Raw genomic sequence first — 15,280 nt, forward strand, 5'->3', positions numbered from 1 at the left:
AGACTTTGTTTAGTAAACACCTATGAAACCAACTCCTGTCTTCAGTGTCTCTATCAACACACAGACACAACAATGCTACTCATGAAGAAAGATGCATCGAGGCAACAATCCTCAAATGGGTAAAACATGCAGTAATTAATTTTAGTCAAAGAAGAAAAGAACTCACCATGTGGACTTGCAAAGTTTGGTGTCTGTCCCATTGAAATTCCAAGGGAAGATGGAGACGGAGAGGGTACAAATGATGCAGGTGAGGGCGCTCGTATGGCACCACTTGGGGAATTTGCTGGATGTAAATTCCCTGTACAAAGTAGAATTAGTTGAATTTCGTGCACTGCTGACAATTTAACATTTTATCTTTAGGTGACTAAGGGGACATTTATGTGCTAAATAAACACTATGGTTACACCATTTCCAGTTACTTAAAGAGTGCTGAAAATTTTATATGTGCAATTTTAAAAAAAAGAAAACTTCAAAATCCCAAACAAAATAAAATGCAACACATTAAACTAAAGGGGAGAAACTCTCGTTTTAAAAAAAACACATTACGACGTGTGCTTAAAAAACTACCTAGAAGTTTACAAATGTTTATGGAATAGGTATTTGAGGAAGGCGATCAATAGATGACCATAAATCAAAATGTAAAGTTATAGTAACAGAATCAGAACAGAATACAGTCCACCAATTATGCTTAATTTGCTTTCAGTTTCAAATACCAACCTCGATTCATTTCAGTCAGAAAAATGATAGATTTTTTGTAAAAATCAGCTCCAAGGACTACAAGAGGCAGTGGTTCTATGTATTAGGATGACGATTTCATACTTATGACTGCCGACACACCAAGTTGATAATCATTATTGATTTTTAAAAATTTGTTCATGGGATGTGGGCGTCGCTGGCAAGGCCAGTATTTATTGCCATCCCTAATTGCCCTTGAGAAGGTGGTGGTGAGCCACCTTCTTGAACCGCTGCAGTCCGTGTGGTGAAGGTACTCCCACAGTGCTGTTACGGAGGGAGTTCCAGGATTTTGACCCAGCAATCATGAAGAAATGGCGATATACTTCCAAGTCAGGATGGTGTGTGACTTGAAGGGGAACTTGGAGGTGGTGGTGTTGTTCCCATGCCCCTGCTGTCTTTGCCCTTCTAGGTGGTAGAGGTCGCGGGTTTGGGAGGTGCTGCCAAAGAAGCCTTGGCATGTTGCTGTAGTGCATCTTGTAGATGGTACACACTGCAGCCACGGTACGCCGCTGGTGCAGGGAATGAATGTTTAAGGTGGTGGATGGGGTGCCAATCAAGCGGGCTGCTTTGTCCTGGATGGTGTCGAGTTTCCAGAGTGTTGTTGGAGCTGCACTCATCCAGGCCAGTGGAGAGTATTCCATCACACTCTTGACTTGTGCCTTGTAGATGGTGGAAAGGCTTTGGAAAGTCAGGAGGTGAGACACTCACCATAGAATACCAAGTCTCTGACCTGCTCTTGTTGCCACAGTATTTATGTGGCTGGTCCAGTTAAGTTTCTGGTCAATGGTGACCCCCAGGATGTTGATGGTGAGGGGATTCGGTGATGGTAATGCCGTTGAAGGTCAAGGGGCGGTGGTTAGACTCTCGCTTGCTGGAGATAGTCATTGCCTGGCCCTTGTGTGGCGCAAATGTTACTTGCCACTCAGCCCAAGCCTGAATGTTGTCCAGGTCTTGCTGCATGCGGGCATGGACTGCTTCATTATCTGAGGTGTTGCGAATGGCACTGAACACGGTGCAGTCATCAGCAAACTTTTCCACTTCTGACCTTATTCAGGGAAGGCCGTTGATGAAGCAGCTGAAGATGGTAGGGACCAGGACACTGCCCTGAGGAACCCCTGAAGCGACGTCCTAGTGCTGTAACGATTGACCTCCAACAACCATAAACATCTTCCTTTGCGCTAGTTATGACTCCAGCCAGCGGAGAGTTTCCCCCAATTCCCATTGACTTCAGTTTTACTGGAGCTTCTTGTTGCCACACTCAGTCAAATGCTGCCTTGATGTCAAGGGCAGTCACTCTCACCTCACCTCTGGAATTCAGCTCTTTGGTCCATGTTTGGACCAAGGCTGTAATGAGGTCTGGAGCCAAGTGGTCCTGGCGGAACCCAAACTGAACATTGGTGAGCAGGTTATTGGTGAGTCAGTGCCGCTTGATAGCACTGTCGACGACACCTTCCATTACTTTACTGATGATTGAGAGGAGATTGACGGGGCGGTAATTGAACGGATTGGATTTGTCCTGCTTTTTGTGGACAAGACATACCTGGGCAGTTTTCCATATTGTCAGATAGGTGCCAGTGTTGTAGCTGTACTGGAACAGCTTGGTGAGGGGTGCAGCTAGTTCAGGAGTACAAGTCTTCAGCACGACAGCTGGGATATTGTCGGGGCCCATAGCCTTTGCTGTATAAAGTGCATTCAGCTGTTTCTTGATCTCACGTAGAGTTAATCGAATTGGCTGAAGACTGGCTTCTGTGATGGTGGGGACCTCAGGAGGAGGTCAATATGGATCATCCACTCGCCACTTCTGGCTGAAGATGGTTGTAAATGCTTCAGCCTTGTCTTTTGCACTCACGTGCTGGGCTCCATCATCATCGAGGATGGGGATAATCATGGAGCCTCCTCCTCCCGTTAGTTGTTTAATGGTCCACCACCATTCATGTCTGGATGTGGCAGGAGTGCAGATCTTTGATCTGATCCATTGATTGCGGAATCGCTTAGCCCGGTCTATAACATGCTGCTTCTGCTGTTTAGCATGCATGTAGTCCTGTGTTGCAGCTTCCCCAGATTGGCACCTCATTTTTAGGTATGCCTGGTGCTGCTCCTGACGTGCACATCCCATAAATGAATTTTTTTAAATGACTGCGTGCCTCAGTAAGGATTCTTCAATCTGATGCCTGCCCTGTTCACACAGGTCCCAGATCCCCTGTAGAGGACGCTGCACTGTATCAGACTGACGATGACCATAAGTTGGCGCTAAAAAGCCCATGAAAAGTCTGTGGGCAGCTGTAAGCTTAATGAATGGCAAGTGCCGTTCGTTCGCCGTTGACCACAAAATCCAGGCCATTACTTTTTTTCCCCAGCTCCCCCGAAGGTGGTGACTTAAGTTGGTACAGAACTAAATGTTTCACAGTTCGAGTACCCTGTATTCATAAGCTTTGGTGTTTAGGATTAAAACATTTATAAAAAATACTCATCACTTACCAGGTGATTGCGTAGGCATCATTTGTGGTGATGGAGTTACCGTATTGTGATAGGATGTAGGCGGTGATGTCAGCGGGTACGTTACTGTTGCACCAGATTTGGCAAAAGGCTGAGAGAAACAGAGTTGCATATGGTTTCAAGAAAAAATAGGAAATTACCATTTCTGCCCAAGATAAAAACAGCTTCAAACCCACATGAACTTCATACACGATGATTTCTCTGCAGTACTGACTGCCCAATAGCGCTCTTAGCTGTAGCTGATGCATGGAACAATAACGGCAAATAACTTATTAAGAGCATGTGCTTTGATCAGGTCAATCAAGGGATACCTTTCCTTCCCCATCCTCTTCCAAGTATTACAAGGAAGTTTCAACACTTTTAAAGCCCACTTGTGATTGGTCTGGAAACAAACTGAACAGACTGACGTCAATATCAGGAAGTAGGTATCCTCCAAGGGAATCTCCTTAAGTACATCCACTCGGCTTTCTCATGCTCAAGTGTGAATGAAAGAAAGCATTTACATAGTGCCAGGACATCCGAAAGCACTTCACAGTAAAGGAGTTACTTTTGAACTGTAGTTAATGTTCTGTAGGCAAATGGGGCAGTCAATTTGCACGCAGCAAATTAGATAAATGACCAGGCAATTGGTTTTAGTGGACGAGAGATAAATGCTTACCAGGACACTGGAAGAACTTTCCTGCTCTTTTTTGAATAGTGCCATGGAATCTTTTACATCCACCTGAATAGGCACATGGGGCCTCAGTTTAATATCTTATCCAAAAGACAACACTTCCAACAATGCAGCACTCCCTCAGAAATGCACTACGTGTCAGCCAAGATTATGCTCAAGTCCCAAAGTGGGGTGCGAGCCTACGACATTTTGATTCAGAGGCAAAAACACTGGGTCAAGCGGACACTTGGTTTACCTTTAAGTGTGACTTGCCTTCAACGGCTCTATCCAGAAGCCTTTAAAAGGTTCCAATACATCTCCAAGTGCCTATCTCAAGAGCAGCACTGGGGGAATCCTGGGAGTAGGTAGCCTGCCCATGCTGAACTTGGAAAAATCTTAAATAGATGGCACACAGTTTTCCCAAGGACACATCTGATGTAGCACTGAGACTAGAAGATCTCAGGTTGAATTCCTGGTTTGTGCTTAGATAGTTGATCACTGTGGGAAAGCAATTGTGGTGCTACAATTGGCTGCACTATCCTCAGGCCAGGGAGGGGGAGAGAAAGTAAAAATCAGTTAGGCTGCTCATTCTTGATTGGCAACCAGTCACTCAGGCCAGGTAACAGAGGACTGCTAGAATCAGTGAAACTGTAGTCTAGGAAAAAATCAGAGGCTCCAAGAGAGTGAAGAATATTGAGAGGTAAATAGTAGATGCCAAATAGATCCATTGGTGTTACAATATGAAGTTCATGATCTCTGGGTCAGAATTTAACCCATGCGAGGGGCATTACCCCAAGCCACCCTCATTCATGAATCAGAAGCCAACACAAGAAAGCCTGGAAAGTAACCAAAACTTGAGTTACAATAAACAGCTTCAAGCTAATGCACAAGCAAAAAAAATGACTTAGTTACGTCAACTTCAGGAGTGATTTATCATAAATCTCTCATAAATAAACTTCAAAAGGGTATTTAAAACCATGTAAATAATTCCATGATTCAAAAGGCACTAATACCTGTTGTGGCTGTGACTGAATTTGAGACATTAATGATTCTATCATGTCTCCACCAATAGGAGATGGTGGGTTATCATCTTCATTCACTGACCGTCTACGTGCGTCCTGGGTGCTGTCTACAAACATGTTCAAGAAAGTCTGGAAAGTAATCAAAATTTAACCAATCAATTCCTTTGCATAGTATTCCACAACACAGCAGATGACACTAAGTTCTAATAAATATTTTCAAGCAAATGCACAAGAAATAAAGTCATGACTGAGTTATGTCAACTTCATGAGTTATTTATCATCTCTCATTGCTGACATATTGTATTGGTGCCATATTTAAGATATAATTTTTTTGAATACATTTGTATCTGGATTACATCAAAATTCGTTAATAAAATATCCACAGTTCCCAGACCATACATGTGGCATAATAGTTTTGCTCGCCACCCTGCCCCACCATAAACCCAACAAACGGTCTTTTTGTGGTCAACTTCACCCCAATTTCAGAGCTTACTTTTCATAAAGAGCATGTAATAAAAACAATTCAAATTAACTTGGTAGTCTTATTATAAAAGATTGGATGTAGTACACACAATTTATTTTTATCATGAATTCCTTAGGATATTACTCCACTCCAAGCATAGGATGTTGCTTTAACTTTTCCAATATTAGAGCAGCTTGTGGCATCATAACTGACCTTTATGTGTCAGTGAAACTGAGTTTTCTTTTCCAATCCCACCCCTCCCTGACAAAGATAGCCTGCAGAAGATCTGCTTCAAGGCCTCGGTCAATGCCATTCTGTAACTGAAGGTCAGGAACAATGTTACCTAGTATCACTCGCCCACAGTAACTGGATGATTAATGAGGAAGGTATGTCTGGAGAGAGTGCTTTTCAATTCTAAAGAACTCTCCCATTTTACACTACAAAAGACATACTTATTGAAATTTCATTTGACTTGATTTTTTTTTCCAAACATCGAATTTATTACTCATTGGGCGGCACTCTAGGTCATGTCTTCTTACTGCCATGTCGGTCTACAACGTCACTGATGAGGAACAGGTGTGCAACTCTATTAGAAACAGTGGGGGCCACAACTTTGATATGGCAGTCAAAGTTCATCCAAAGCTGCAGAATCCTGAAAAATCACCATCAGCTGGTTACTCTGCAGTAGTAGTTTCTTTGGGTCCAACCTCAATTAAAAAGTCAATAAAGATTTCTATAAGTATGCCATTTTTGAGCATACAATGGACAGGTACTTTAAATAAAAAGCACTTACCCTAGAATCACTTTCCACTCTAAATGAAATATTTCTTAGCCCCAATACCACCGCACTCTGCAAATGCTAACCACTTGGGACACAATCGAACAAGTCAGAATGCAGCAAAAGCTGCATTATGACAAAAATACATTGGATTTATCTGTTTGGATTATTTTAATGTACACTGTAATTCATGCAATCATTTATTCATGTTGCTGGGAAATTCTACCTCAAATTCTGTTGCACGATATAGACAGGAACACAGCATCACAAAATGACATTAATGGAAATTAAGAAGGTATTATATAACCCAATGAAATGCTTCTAAAAATTACTGCCATTTAGTTCTATTTAGCAATCTAATCAATTACAGACCTTTAAGCCTGGAGCCGGATGGAATCCCTCTACGATCTTACTGTTGTCAAAAAGACTGTAGGCACCATCACGAATAGCCACAACACCTCGGCTTCGACAGTATATGTCAATGCAGTACATGTTACGGAAAGCAAGTCTGATGTGTGTGGGTGACTGGGGTAGTATTGAAAAACACTGATAGGCTGTATTCGTTCGATGTGTAAGGCCCAACATTGGCACTGTTGGGAGTTTATTAATGGCATTGAGTGGTGCTTGTGTGTCATACAATATCTACGGAAAAATATACAAGATTGCTTTTAACATGTAGAATAAAAACAGAATTTGAACAGTTAACTTGCATACACAAACATAACACACACCTGCATTTTATATTCTACCTACAGCTCAGCAAGTCACTGAGCTATACAGACTGGGAAGGTCCCAGAGTCAATTCACTGTCTGAGCCAAGTTAGCTGAACTCCGTGGTGGTGACACCACAATTGGCCCAGCTATCTTAGGTTAAGGAATGTGGAGGAAAAAAATGAATCAGCAAGGGTTCCCACTACTGATCGCCATTTTGCAAATTCTACCGAAGTGTGCATTTGTGTACAATGGGTGTGGGCAGGACTGAGCTCAGCTGTGACATGGCAGCACTGACCGTTAGCATTACAGTCCAAGGTCACATGAAGAAAGGCCACTTGGGGAAGGTACTGGAAGACAACTGGCATGACAGTATGATACCCCAGCAGGAGATAAAACCTTCAGAAAAGGAAGAGGAGGGGGAAATAGGCAGAAGAATGTATTACAGGAAACTGTGTGATATCCGGCACTGACGTGTTGCCGATCTATCAAAACTGCTGGACATACAAAGTTAATGTTGAAGCATACGGAGGTTTTCATCTCCGTATCTGACAACAAACACTGTTGCTTAGCAACAGCTTCTAAAGAGTCGGCTGCAGCTGCAAGCGTCTCTAGCTGAAGCTGTTGCTATAGCTACAGACCTTGCAGTGCCTGACTGGGAAAAAAAAAGAACAAGAACTAAAAAAAACTTATAGAAAACAGCTCCTGATTTTTGCCGTTAGATCGAGTATTCCGGACATACAACCTCTGTATAAACCAAAGTTTCCTGTATACACATTTCATACTGCCACATGTACGAACAAAAAAATATAGATTTGTAAATAAAGCTTGTATTTTGCACCTCAACTGTTACGTTGTCTAAATGTAGCCACATGTGATGTAGGACATATATACCACAAATAAACTTGCCCACATATTCATCAAGATCATGACTTGATTATTCTGGTTCAATTATTACTGAACATGGTATAAAGCTGTGCTGTTTATTCTGTGGCTCCTTTTCCCCCATGTAGAATTACTTGTTATATGATTTTGTTTTTAATACAGGACTAGATAAACCATTATATAAAGCAAACTTCAAGTATGCCAGCTAATTCTCTCAGGGATCTAGTAAACAAGTATTAGATTAATCATCAGGCATAGACTGGAGCTGGAAGCAAGATAAGAGCACCTCATCACCTTACTCATTCACTGTAGCTCAAGTTCCACATGTATATGAACAGGGAAAATTCACTGTATACTGTCCCTTAGAGAGTTTGGAACCATGCTGATAGTGCAATCTTCCGTGCAATCTTCCCTACCCTGGTTGTATAAACGGCCTCATTCTCGAAGTTTGCCTTAGTTCATTTGAAAGGAAACAGCAAAGAGGGTTGATACAAGAATGCAGAACACTCAAAACTGAAAAGCTCCAAGTGAACCAGACCGGAAAAATGGGCAGAAAGGGAAGTGGATTTGGAGATTAAACTGTATTTAAAAGTTAAGGAAGAACTTATTAAATGTAGGTAAATATTATCCTTTGATCGTTCAATTTACACGCACAAGTGCATTAAGCCAAAGTGGTACAGAAAACGTGAGGTGGAAACCAAGTTGGAGCAACTCATCACCATAGAATGGCCTCCTTCTGTGCTGTAACCATTCGAGCCCGTGCCGGCTCTCTGCAAGAGCACTTCAGCTAATCCCACTTCCCCACCCTTTCTCCGTAGCCCTGCAATTTTTTTTCCTTCAGGTACTTATCCAATTCCCTTTTGAAAGCTACGATTGAGTCTACCTCCACCACCCTTTCAGGCAGTGCATTCCAGATCCTAACCACTCGCTGCGTAAAAGAGTTATTCCTCATGTCGCCTTTGGTTCTTCTGCCAATCACCTTAAATCTGTGTCCTCTGGTTCGCGATCCTTCCGCCAATGGGAACAGTTTCTCTCTATCTGCTCTGTCTAGACCCCTCATGATTTTGAACACCTCTACCAAATCTCCTCTCAACCTTCTCTGCTCCAAGGAGAACGACGCCAGCTTCTCCAGCCTATCCACGTAACTGAAGTCCCTCATCCCTGGAAACATTCTCGTAAATCTTTTCTGCACCCTCTCCAAGGCCTTCACATCCTTCCTAAAGTGCAGTGCCCAGAATTGGACACAATACTCCAGTTGAGGCCGAACCAGTGTTTTATAAAGGTGCATCATAACTTCCTTGCTTTTGTACTCTATGGGCTGGATTTTCCAAGCCCTGAGGAGGCGGGATAGCCGGTAAACTTGGAGAAAGTGGGGGCGGATGGCAAAGCTGCCCCCATCCCACCTCTGTGCCCTTTTGCCAGGAGGTGGGAAGATGTGCAGCTTCGGGTCCCATCTCCTGGAGGCGGGAAAGGCATTTAATCCTTTTAACTGCCTGTTAACAGGCAGAAAAAAGGAAGTGTGCCATTTTACCTTCACAGGTGAAGGCTGCCCGGCCTCGGAGAACCCCGCCGGGTTGGAGGAGACATGGAGGAGGTCTGCGGTGGTTGGAGGCACCTGGAAGTAAGGTGTAGAGGTGAGTGATGGGTGCAAGTGTGGAGTGGTAAGTATGCAAGGTGATAAGTTTTAAAAAGTGTTCACTTACCTTGTTTTCTTCATACAGCCTTTAGCCGCGGTGGATCGGGATAGCCAACATCCTGCTCGTCAATTTCACAGAATGGCTGTTGGAACCTCTGTTCCAATAGCCATGTGAAATTTACAAATTTGAAAGGTTTGATGAGTCCTCAACACAAGGCCTCATCAAACTAAAGAGAATGTCAGTGTTTGACAGCTTCACAGAGCTGCCAAACGCTGGCATTTCTTCTTTGAAGTAGTCTTGACAGATAGCACGTCTGACGTTGACGTGATTGGTCAGTGACTTCCTCCCTAATTGGCCCGCTGAGCCCGCAGGGCGGGCTTAACAAGCTCGATCAGGGGAAGTCCCTCTGGTTGGTCAGGCAAGGATGGAGGCGGGGCATTGACACGACAAGCAGCTGTACCGCCTCCAACTCTTCCCCCATTCACAAAATCCAGCCCAATGCCTCTATTTATGAAGCCCAAAATCCCGTATGCTTTTTTAATCGTTTTCTCAGCCTGCCCTGCCACCTTCAATGATTTGTGCACATATACCCCCAGGTCTCTCTGTTCATGCACCCCCTTTAGGATTCTACCCTTACGTTTATTTTGCCTCTCCTCGTTCTTCCTACCAAAATGTATCACTTCGCACTTTTCTGCAAAGTCCTTTTGGGTTGAGTCTTCAATTTAAGACAATACTGTAATACTGTGTGAAATCCCTGAAATTACTCCACACAGCTGTCTTGTGGATAGTGTCAAGGGAAGCCATGTGTGTATTGGCCCATAATGCAGCAATAGCATAAGTAAAATAAATTTTGACTATGCTTGCAGAATCACAAAATGCTTAAAAAGAAAAAAAAAAAATAATGCAATCTATTTCCCAGTTAGTTAAACATTGTTTACGAATGGATTCAGTTAAAGTTTGGTTAAATAAAACAAATCAATTAACTGCATAGTTTGGCAAATGTCCATGGTTCTAACTATGTAAAATGGTGTGGTTCTGAAAACACTTAAGGAGCAAGAGCTCTACTTGCCGAAACAAAACAGCCACGGATGACAAGAGGTAAGGGACCACATAAAACTAAAAGGAAAAGCATACAAAAATGCAAATAAATAGCAGATCCTGGCAACTGGGAGAGATACAAAGAACAAAAAGGTGACAAAACAAATAGTAATAGCTACAAAAAGAGTTTATTAAAAGAAACTTGCAAGGGATATCAAAATCAACACAAATTTTTTTTACAATTATATTAGGAAAGAGGGTGGTCAGGAGCAATGTGGGTCCCTTGAAAACTAATAACGGTGATATTGTAAATAAAAATAAGGAAATGGCAGACATGTTGAATAATTACTTTATATCGCTATTTAGTCGATGCCAGACATCCCCAGGAAACGAATATTGAATCAGGGATGGGGACTCACCAAAATTAGCGTAAGTAAGCAAAATAACAGTAATGAAGAAAATAATGGCACTAGAATGACAAATCCCTAGGACCAGATGGTTTCCATCTACAATGTTCTCACCTACTTAAAAGGAAGTAGGTGAAAACATTACAGATGCCCGGACGTAATAAAACTCACTACGCACTTGGTTTGAGCATAAAGCAAGGCTTTAATCAACTTGTTTCAGAACATGGAGGTCTAGTTGTACTTCACTAGTACCTTGTCTTACAAAATGTCCCTGAAAAGCTGGGGCCGACACCAGAGTATTTATACGCCTTCGATAGCGCCACCAGCTGGCCGTCCAGCGTTATTTCACGAGTAGTTTCTTGATGAATGATGAGGTTTATAACATTCGTCCTGCCTAAAAGATTTGGAAGTCATCAGACTTCCTCTTAGCAGATCAGGCGGACCACGAATACCCGCAGTCTTTTAGATTTTTGTTTATGGCCAGAAGGCACATCTCCCCGGACCGCTTGATCCGTATCGGTGGATCGACAGGGCCCGCGTTGCTCTGATCGACCCGAGGGAGGCTGGGGAGATCGTGACTCCGGATGCGGGTCCTCACAGGCGCAGAACTGGCTTCATCCTGTTGGATAGCCGGGGATTGACCGGCGTCCTGGCTTCGGGTGGCCATCCCACGGGGAGCGCTCGGCTCCCAGAGTGGATCCGGTGGGGCAGCTGGCAGATCTCTCGATGCCCCAGGTAGGGCGTCATCTTCGGGGGAGCGCAGAGTGTCGGCATCATCCCCGTGGGTCCCTCTATCGGTTGAGTCCGTGGAACCGGCTGGACAGGGAGCCAGGTCCCGGAGCGAAACGGTGGACTCCTGGCCACCAGGGTACCGCACGTGCGCGTACGTGGGGTTGACGTCCGTGAGTTCTACCTCGTCGACGAGAGGATCGGTTTTAGATGATCGGACGAATCTTCGGAGCAGCACTGGGCCGGGAGCTGCCAACCATGACGGTAGAGACGTCCCATGGGTGGAGCAACGCTGGAAGCTGAAGAACCGCTCGTGAGGTGTGACATTGGTAGATGTAGAAAGGAGGGACCTGATGGAATGCAACACGTCAGGGGGCATAGTTTCCCACTGCTGGTCTGGTAGGTTGCGTGACCTCAGCGCAAGACGAACAGCGTTCCAAATGATAGCGTTGTATCTCTCAACCTGTCTGTTACCGATGGGATGGTACAGTGTCGTTTTACTTGTGGCGATTCCCCGTTGGGAGAGATAACTTTTGAGTTCACTTGACATGAAGGAGGGACGCCGATCAGAGTGGATGAAATTGGCCGTACCGCAAAGGGAAAAGACTTGATCAAGGCATTTGATCACTATGGAAATAAGCATATTGGGACAGGGGAAAGCGTGAATATTTGTCCACCATAGTCAGTAAGTAGGAACAACTTGAACAACCCCCAGCAATGGAAATTTTACCTGATGAAAGCCTTCCCCCAGGAGCTAATTGCAACTGGGCAACCTGGAAGTGCCTTAACAGACTTAGGACCGGTGTAGGTTGCTCAAAGGTGTCACTAAGCAAATGGGGATATTCAACCAGCCCGACAACTTGTGAATGTGGAACTGAGGCACAGACTATGCAACATCTCCTGCAATGCCCATCGTTAGAGGAACCCTGCACTGTTGCAGATCTTGCCGAATTCAACAACAAGGCGCAAAAATGTGTCCAGTTCTGGCTGGGCTGTGTATACGATAAGAAGTAGTAGCAAGTAGGTGTTTCGTGTTGAGGAGGGCAATGGCCCTTTAAAGTCAATGCTGAGTCACTGCATAGGCCGCATAGCGTGTATGAGCGAGCCATCCGATGGACGGAAGAACTGCGGTTTTAATTCCGCACAAATTCTACAGGAGGAGCATGTTCTTTTCACATCTTCCGTAGAAAATGGGAGATTTTTAGATCGCACAAAGTGCAACATACGGGTAACGCCAGGATGGCATAAGTCAGTATGAAGATCCGCCAGAGTCGAAGTTGACATAGAAGAGCAGAATGCCCGTGTGAGGGTATCCGGGGCCACATTCTATTTGCCGGGTCGATAATGTATGGTGTATCCAAAGGCAGCCAATTCCACCCTCCAGAGTTGTATTTTGTTATTCTTGATCTTAGTGCGTTTCCGGTTATCCAGCATAAAGGCCACAGAGCGCTGATCAGTTATAAGTGTGAAATGGCGACGAGCGAGAAAATGACTCCATTTACGTACCGCTTCGATGATGGCCGTAGCCTCCTTCTCGACAGGAGGATAATGGAGCTCGCTACCCTGCAAAGTTCTGGACAGAAATGCCATGGGTCAACCACCTTGATTCAAGGTAGCAGAGATCGCCACATCCGATGCATCGCACTCGACCACGAAAGGAAGATTTTCATCAATGGAACAAAGCGTGGCTTTTTCCAGTTGTCGCTTGAGGAGGTTGAAAGCTGAAATAGCTGTTGCCTCCAATGGAAATGACTTTGCGTGAAGCAGGGGCTGGATCTTGTCGGAGAAGTGGGGTATCCATTTCGCATAATAGGCGAACATGCCGAGTGCCTGACGAAGAGAGCCGAGATTCGTAGGGGGAGGGAGCTCCTGAAGCGGACGAAGTCGCTCCGGATCTGGTTTGATGACACCATTGCCCACCCAGTAGCCAAGGATGTTGATTGATGGTACTGATTTCACAGATTTGGACTCATTTAAGGTTAATTTGCGACGACGGAGAACGTCAAAAAATTTGTGGTGGTTGGCATCATGCTCCTTCTGGTCATGACCAGCAATGGTGATATTATCCAGATATGGAAAAGTGTCCGTTAAGTTCTCCTGCTTGACTAGGCTATCCATTGCCCGTTGAAAAACGGCCACCCCATTGGTGCCCCGAAATGGAAGGCGACAAAACTGATAAAGCCGACCACTGGCCTCAAAGGCCGTATACTTCTCGTCAGAGTCCTTTAACGGCACTTGATGATATGCGCTCTTTAAATCAAAAGTTGAAAATACCTTGTAGTTGGCAAGGTTATTGACCATGTCATCGAGGCATGGTAGTGGGTAGGCATCCGGGTCGGTATACTGGTTAATAGTTTGCAAGTAATCGATGCAAAGACGTTTCTTGTGTTGCTTCAGAGGATTTTGAACAACAACGACTTGAGCCCGCCAGGAAGATGAACATGGCTCAATGATACCGTCAGCTAGAAGGCGAGAGATTTCTGTCTCGATAAAGGATCGATCATCTTGGCTGAAACGTCGTGATTTATTGACTATGGGCTTACATCGGGAGGAAAGATTGGCAAACAAGGAGGGCTCGTCAAGCGAAGCCGCCGAAAGCGCACAAAATGGTACTTTGGAAATAGTAAGCTCCGGCTTTGACCCTCCAAACTCGAAAGTGAGTCTTTTGTGTTGTTTCTGGAAATCCTGTCCCAGGAGCACATCACTGCATAGGTTCTTGAGCACCCCGAGCCGGGTGGAGAAATAAGTGCGGCCATTGAGAATAAGGTCGAGAAGACAAAAGCCGGAAGAATTGGTGGTCAGTGTCGTCAAAGCCATTGCAATTTCCCTGTCCGAGGGGTAAATACGCAGTTTTAACTTACTGACAGCCCGCTCACTAATGAAGCTGTCAGAGCTGCATGAGTCGATTAGTGCACTCAAAATGTGTCCATTTACCGAAACCGTCATGGCTGCATGGGACAGACTTTGGGGAAAAACAGCTGTGATGGGAGGAGGGGCAGTTTTACCCTTGACAGCTGTAACCTTAGTAGTGACTCTTGGGCGAGGAGCTGTTTTATAGATAGCAGCTGCAAAACTAACAGCGGCTCTTGACTGGCATACCTTAGAAAAGTGACCTTTCTTGCTGCAATGATTGCAGGTCGCGTTGCGAGCAGGACAAAATTTCCTATAATGGAACGCACCTCCACAGAAGAAACACTTCCTTCCAGATTGCCAAGATGCCGCTAGGGCGGGGTCGTCATCAGTGCAGGTTTCTAGGGTAGGGTTGTCATCAGCAGGGTTGGAGTCGTCAACCGTGAGGGCTTCCGCCCGAGGCCTATTGAAAGAGTCACTAAAAGTGATAGCAGCAGCCCGTGCACGTGGTGAAAGATAGGTGTCTGCATTCCTCTTTGCTAAGTCCAGAGAACATGCCTGGTCATAGGCAGCCTGTAACTTGAGGGTTTTATTCTCCAACAGACGCTGACGTATGAAGGGAGGCGCAATCCCATTAATAAAGGAATCACGAATTAACTCCTCCTGGTACTGCTCAGCTGTAACAGCTTTAAGATTACAATCCTTGCTGAGCCTGCAAAGTTTCTGAAGGAATTCGTCAAGTGATTCCCCGGGTTGTTGTCGAGTTGTGGCCAGTAGATGCCGAGCAAAAATTTCATTTGGGGACTTGACATGTATCTGCTGTAGTATATGGATAGCGGCGTCATAGTCTACACAGTCTTCGATATAATCAAACACA

General features: G+C 44.6%; 1 protein-coding gene across 3 annotated transcripts in view; it reads right to left on the reverse strand.

Moving 5' to 3' along the window:
- med14 (mediator complex subunit 14) overlaps window positions 1-15,280 on the reverse strand; it is a 68,828-nt gene that overhangs the window by 12,281 nt on the left and 41,267 nt on the right. For all 3 annotated transcript variants that reach the window (XM_086006652.1, XM_086006653.1, XM_086006651.1), the window contains exons 21-24: window positions 6,519-6,788; window positions 4,897-5,034; window positions 3,214-3,322; window positions 167-298 (exon numbers count right to left, since the gene is read on the reverse strand). In XM_086006652.1, coding sequence (XP_085862778.1) covers window positions 167-298; window positions 3,214-3,322; window positions 4,897-5,034; window positions 6,519-6,788 — 649 coding nt within the window. The remainder of the gene's footprint in view (window positions 1-166; window positions 299-3,213; window positions 3,323-4,896; window positions 5,035-6,518; window positions 6,789-15,280) is intronic.

Source organism: Somniosus microcephalus, chromosome 14 (assembly GCF_052327205.1).
Source record: "Somniosus microcephalus isolate GS21.2 chromosome 14, FLI_Smic_1.0, whole genome shotgun sequence".
Taxonomy (NCBI): Eukaryota; Metazoa; Chordata; class Chondrichthyes; order Squaliformes; family Somniosidae; genus Somniosus; species Somniosus microcephalus.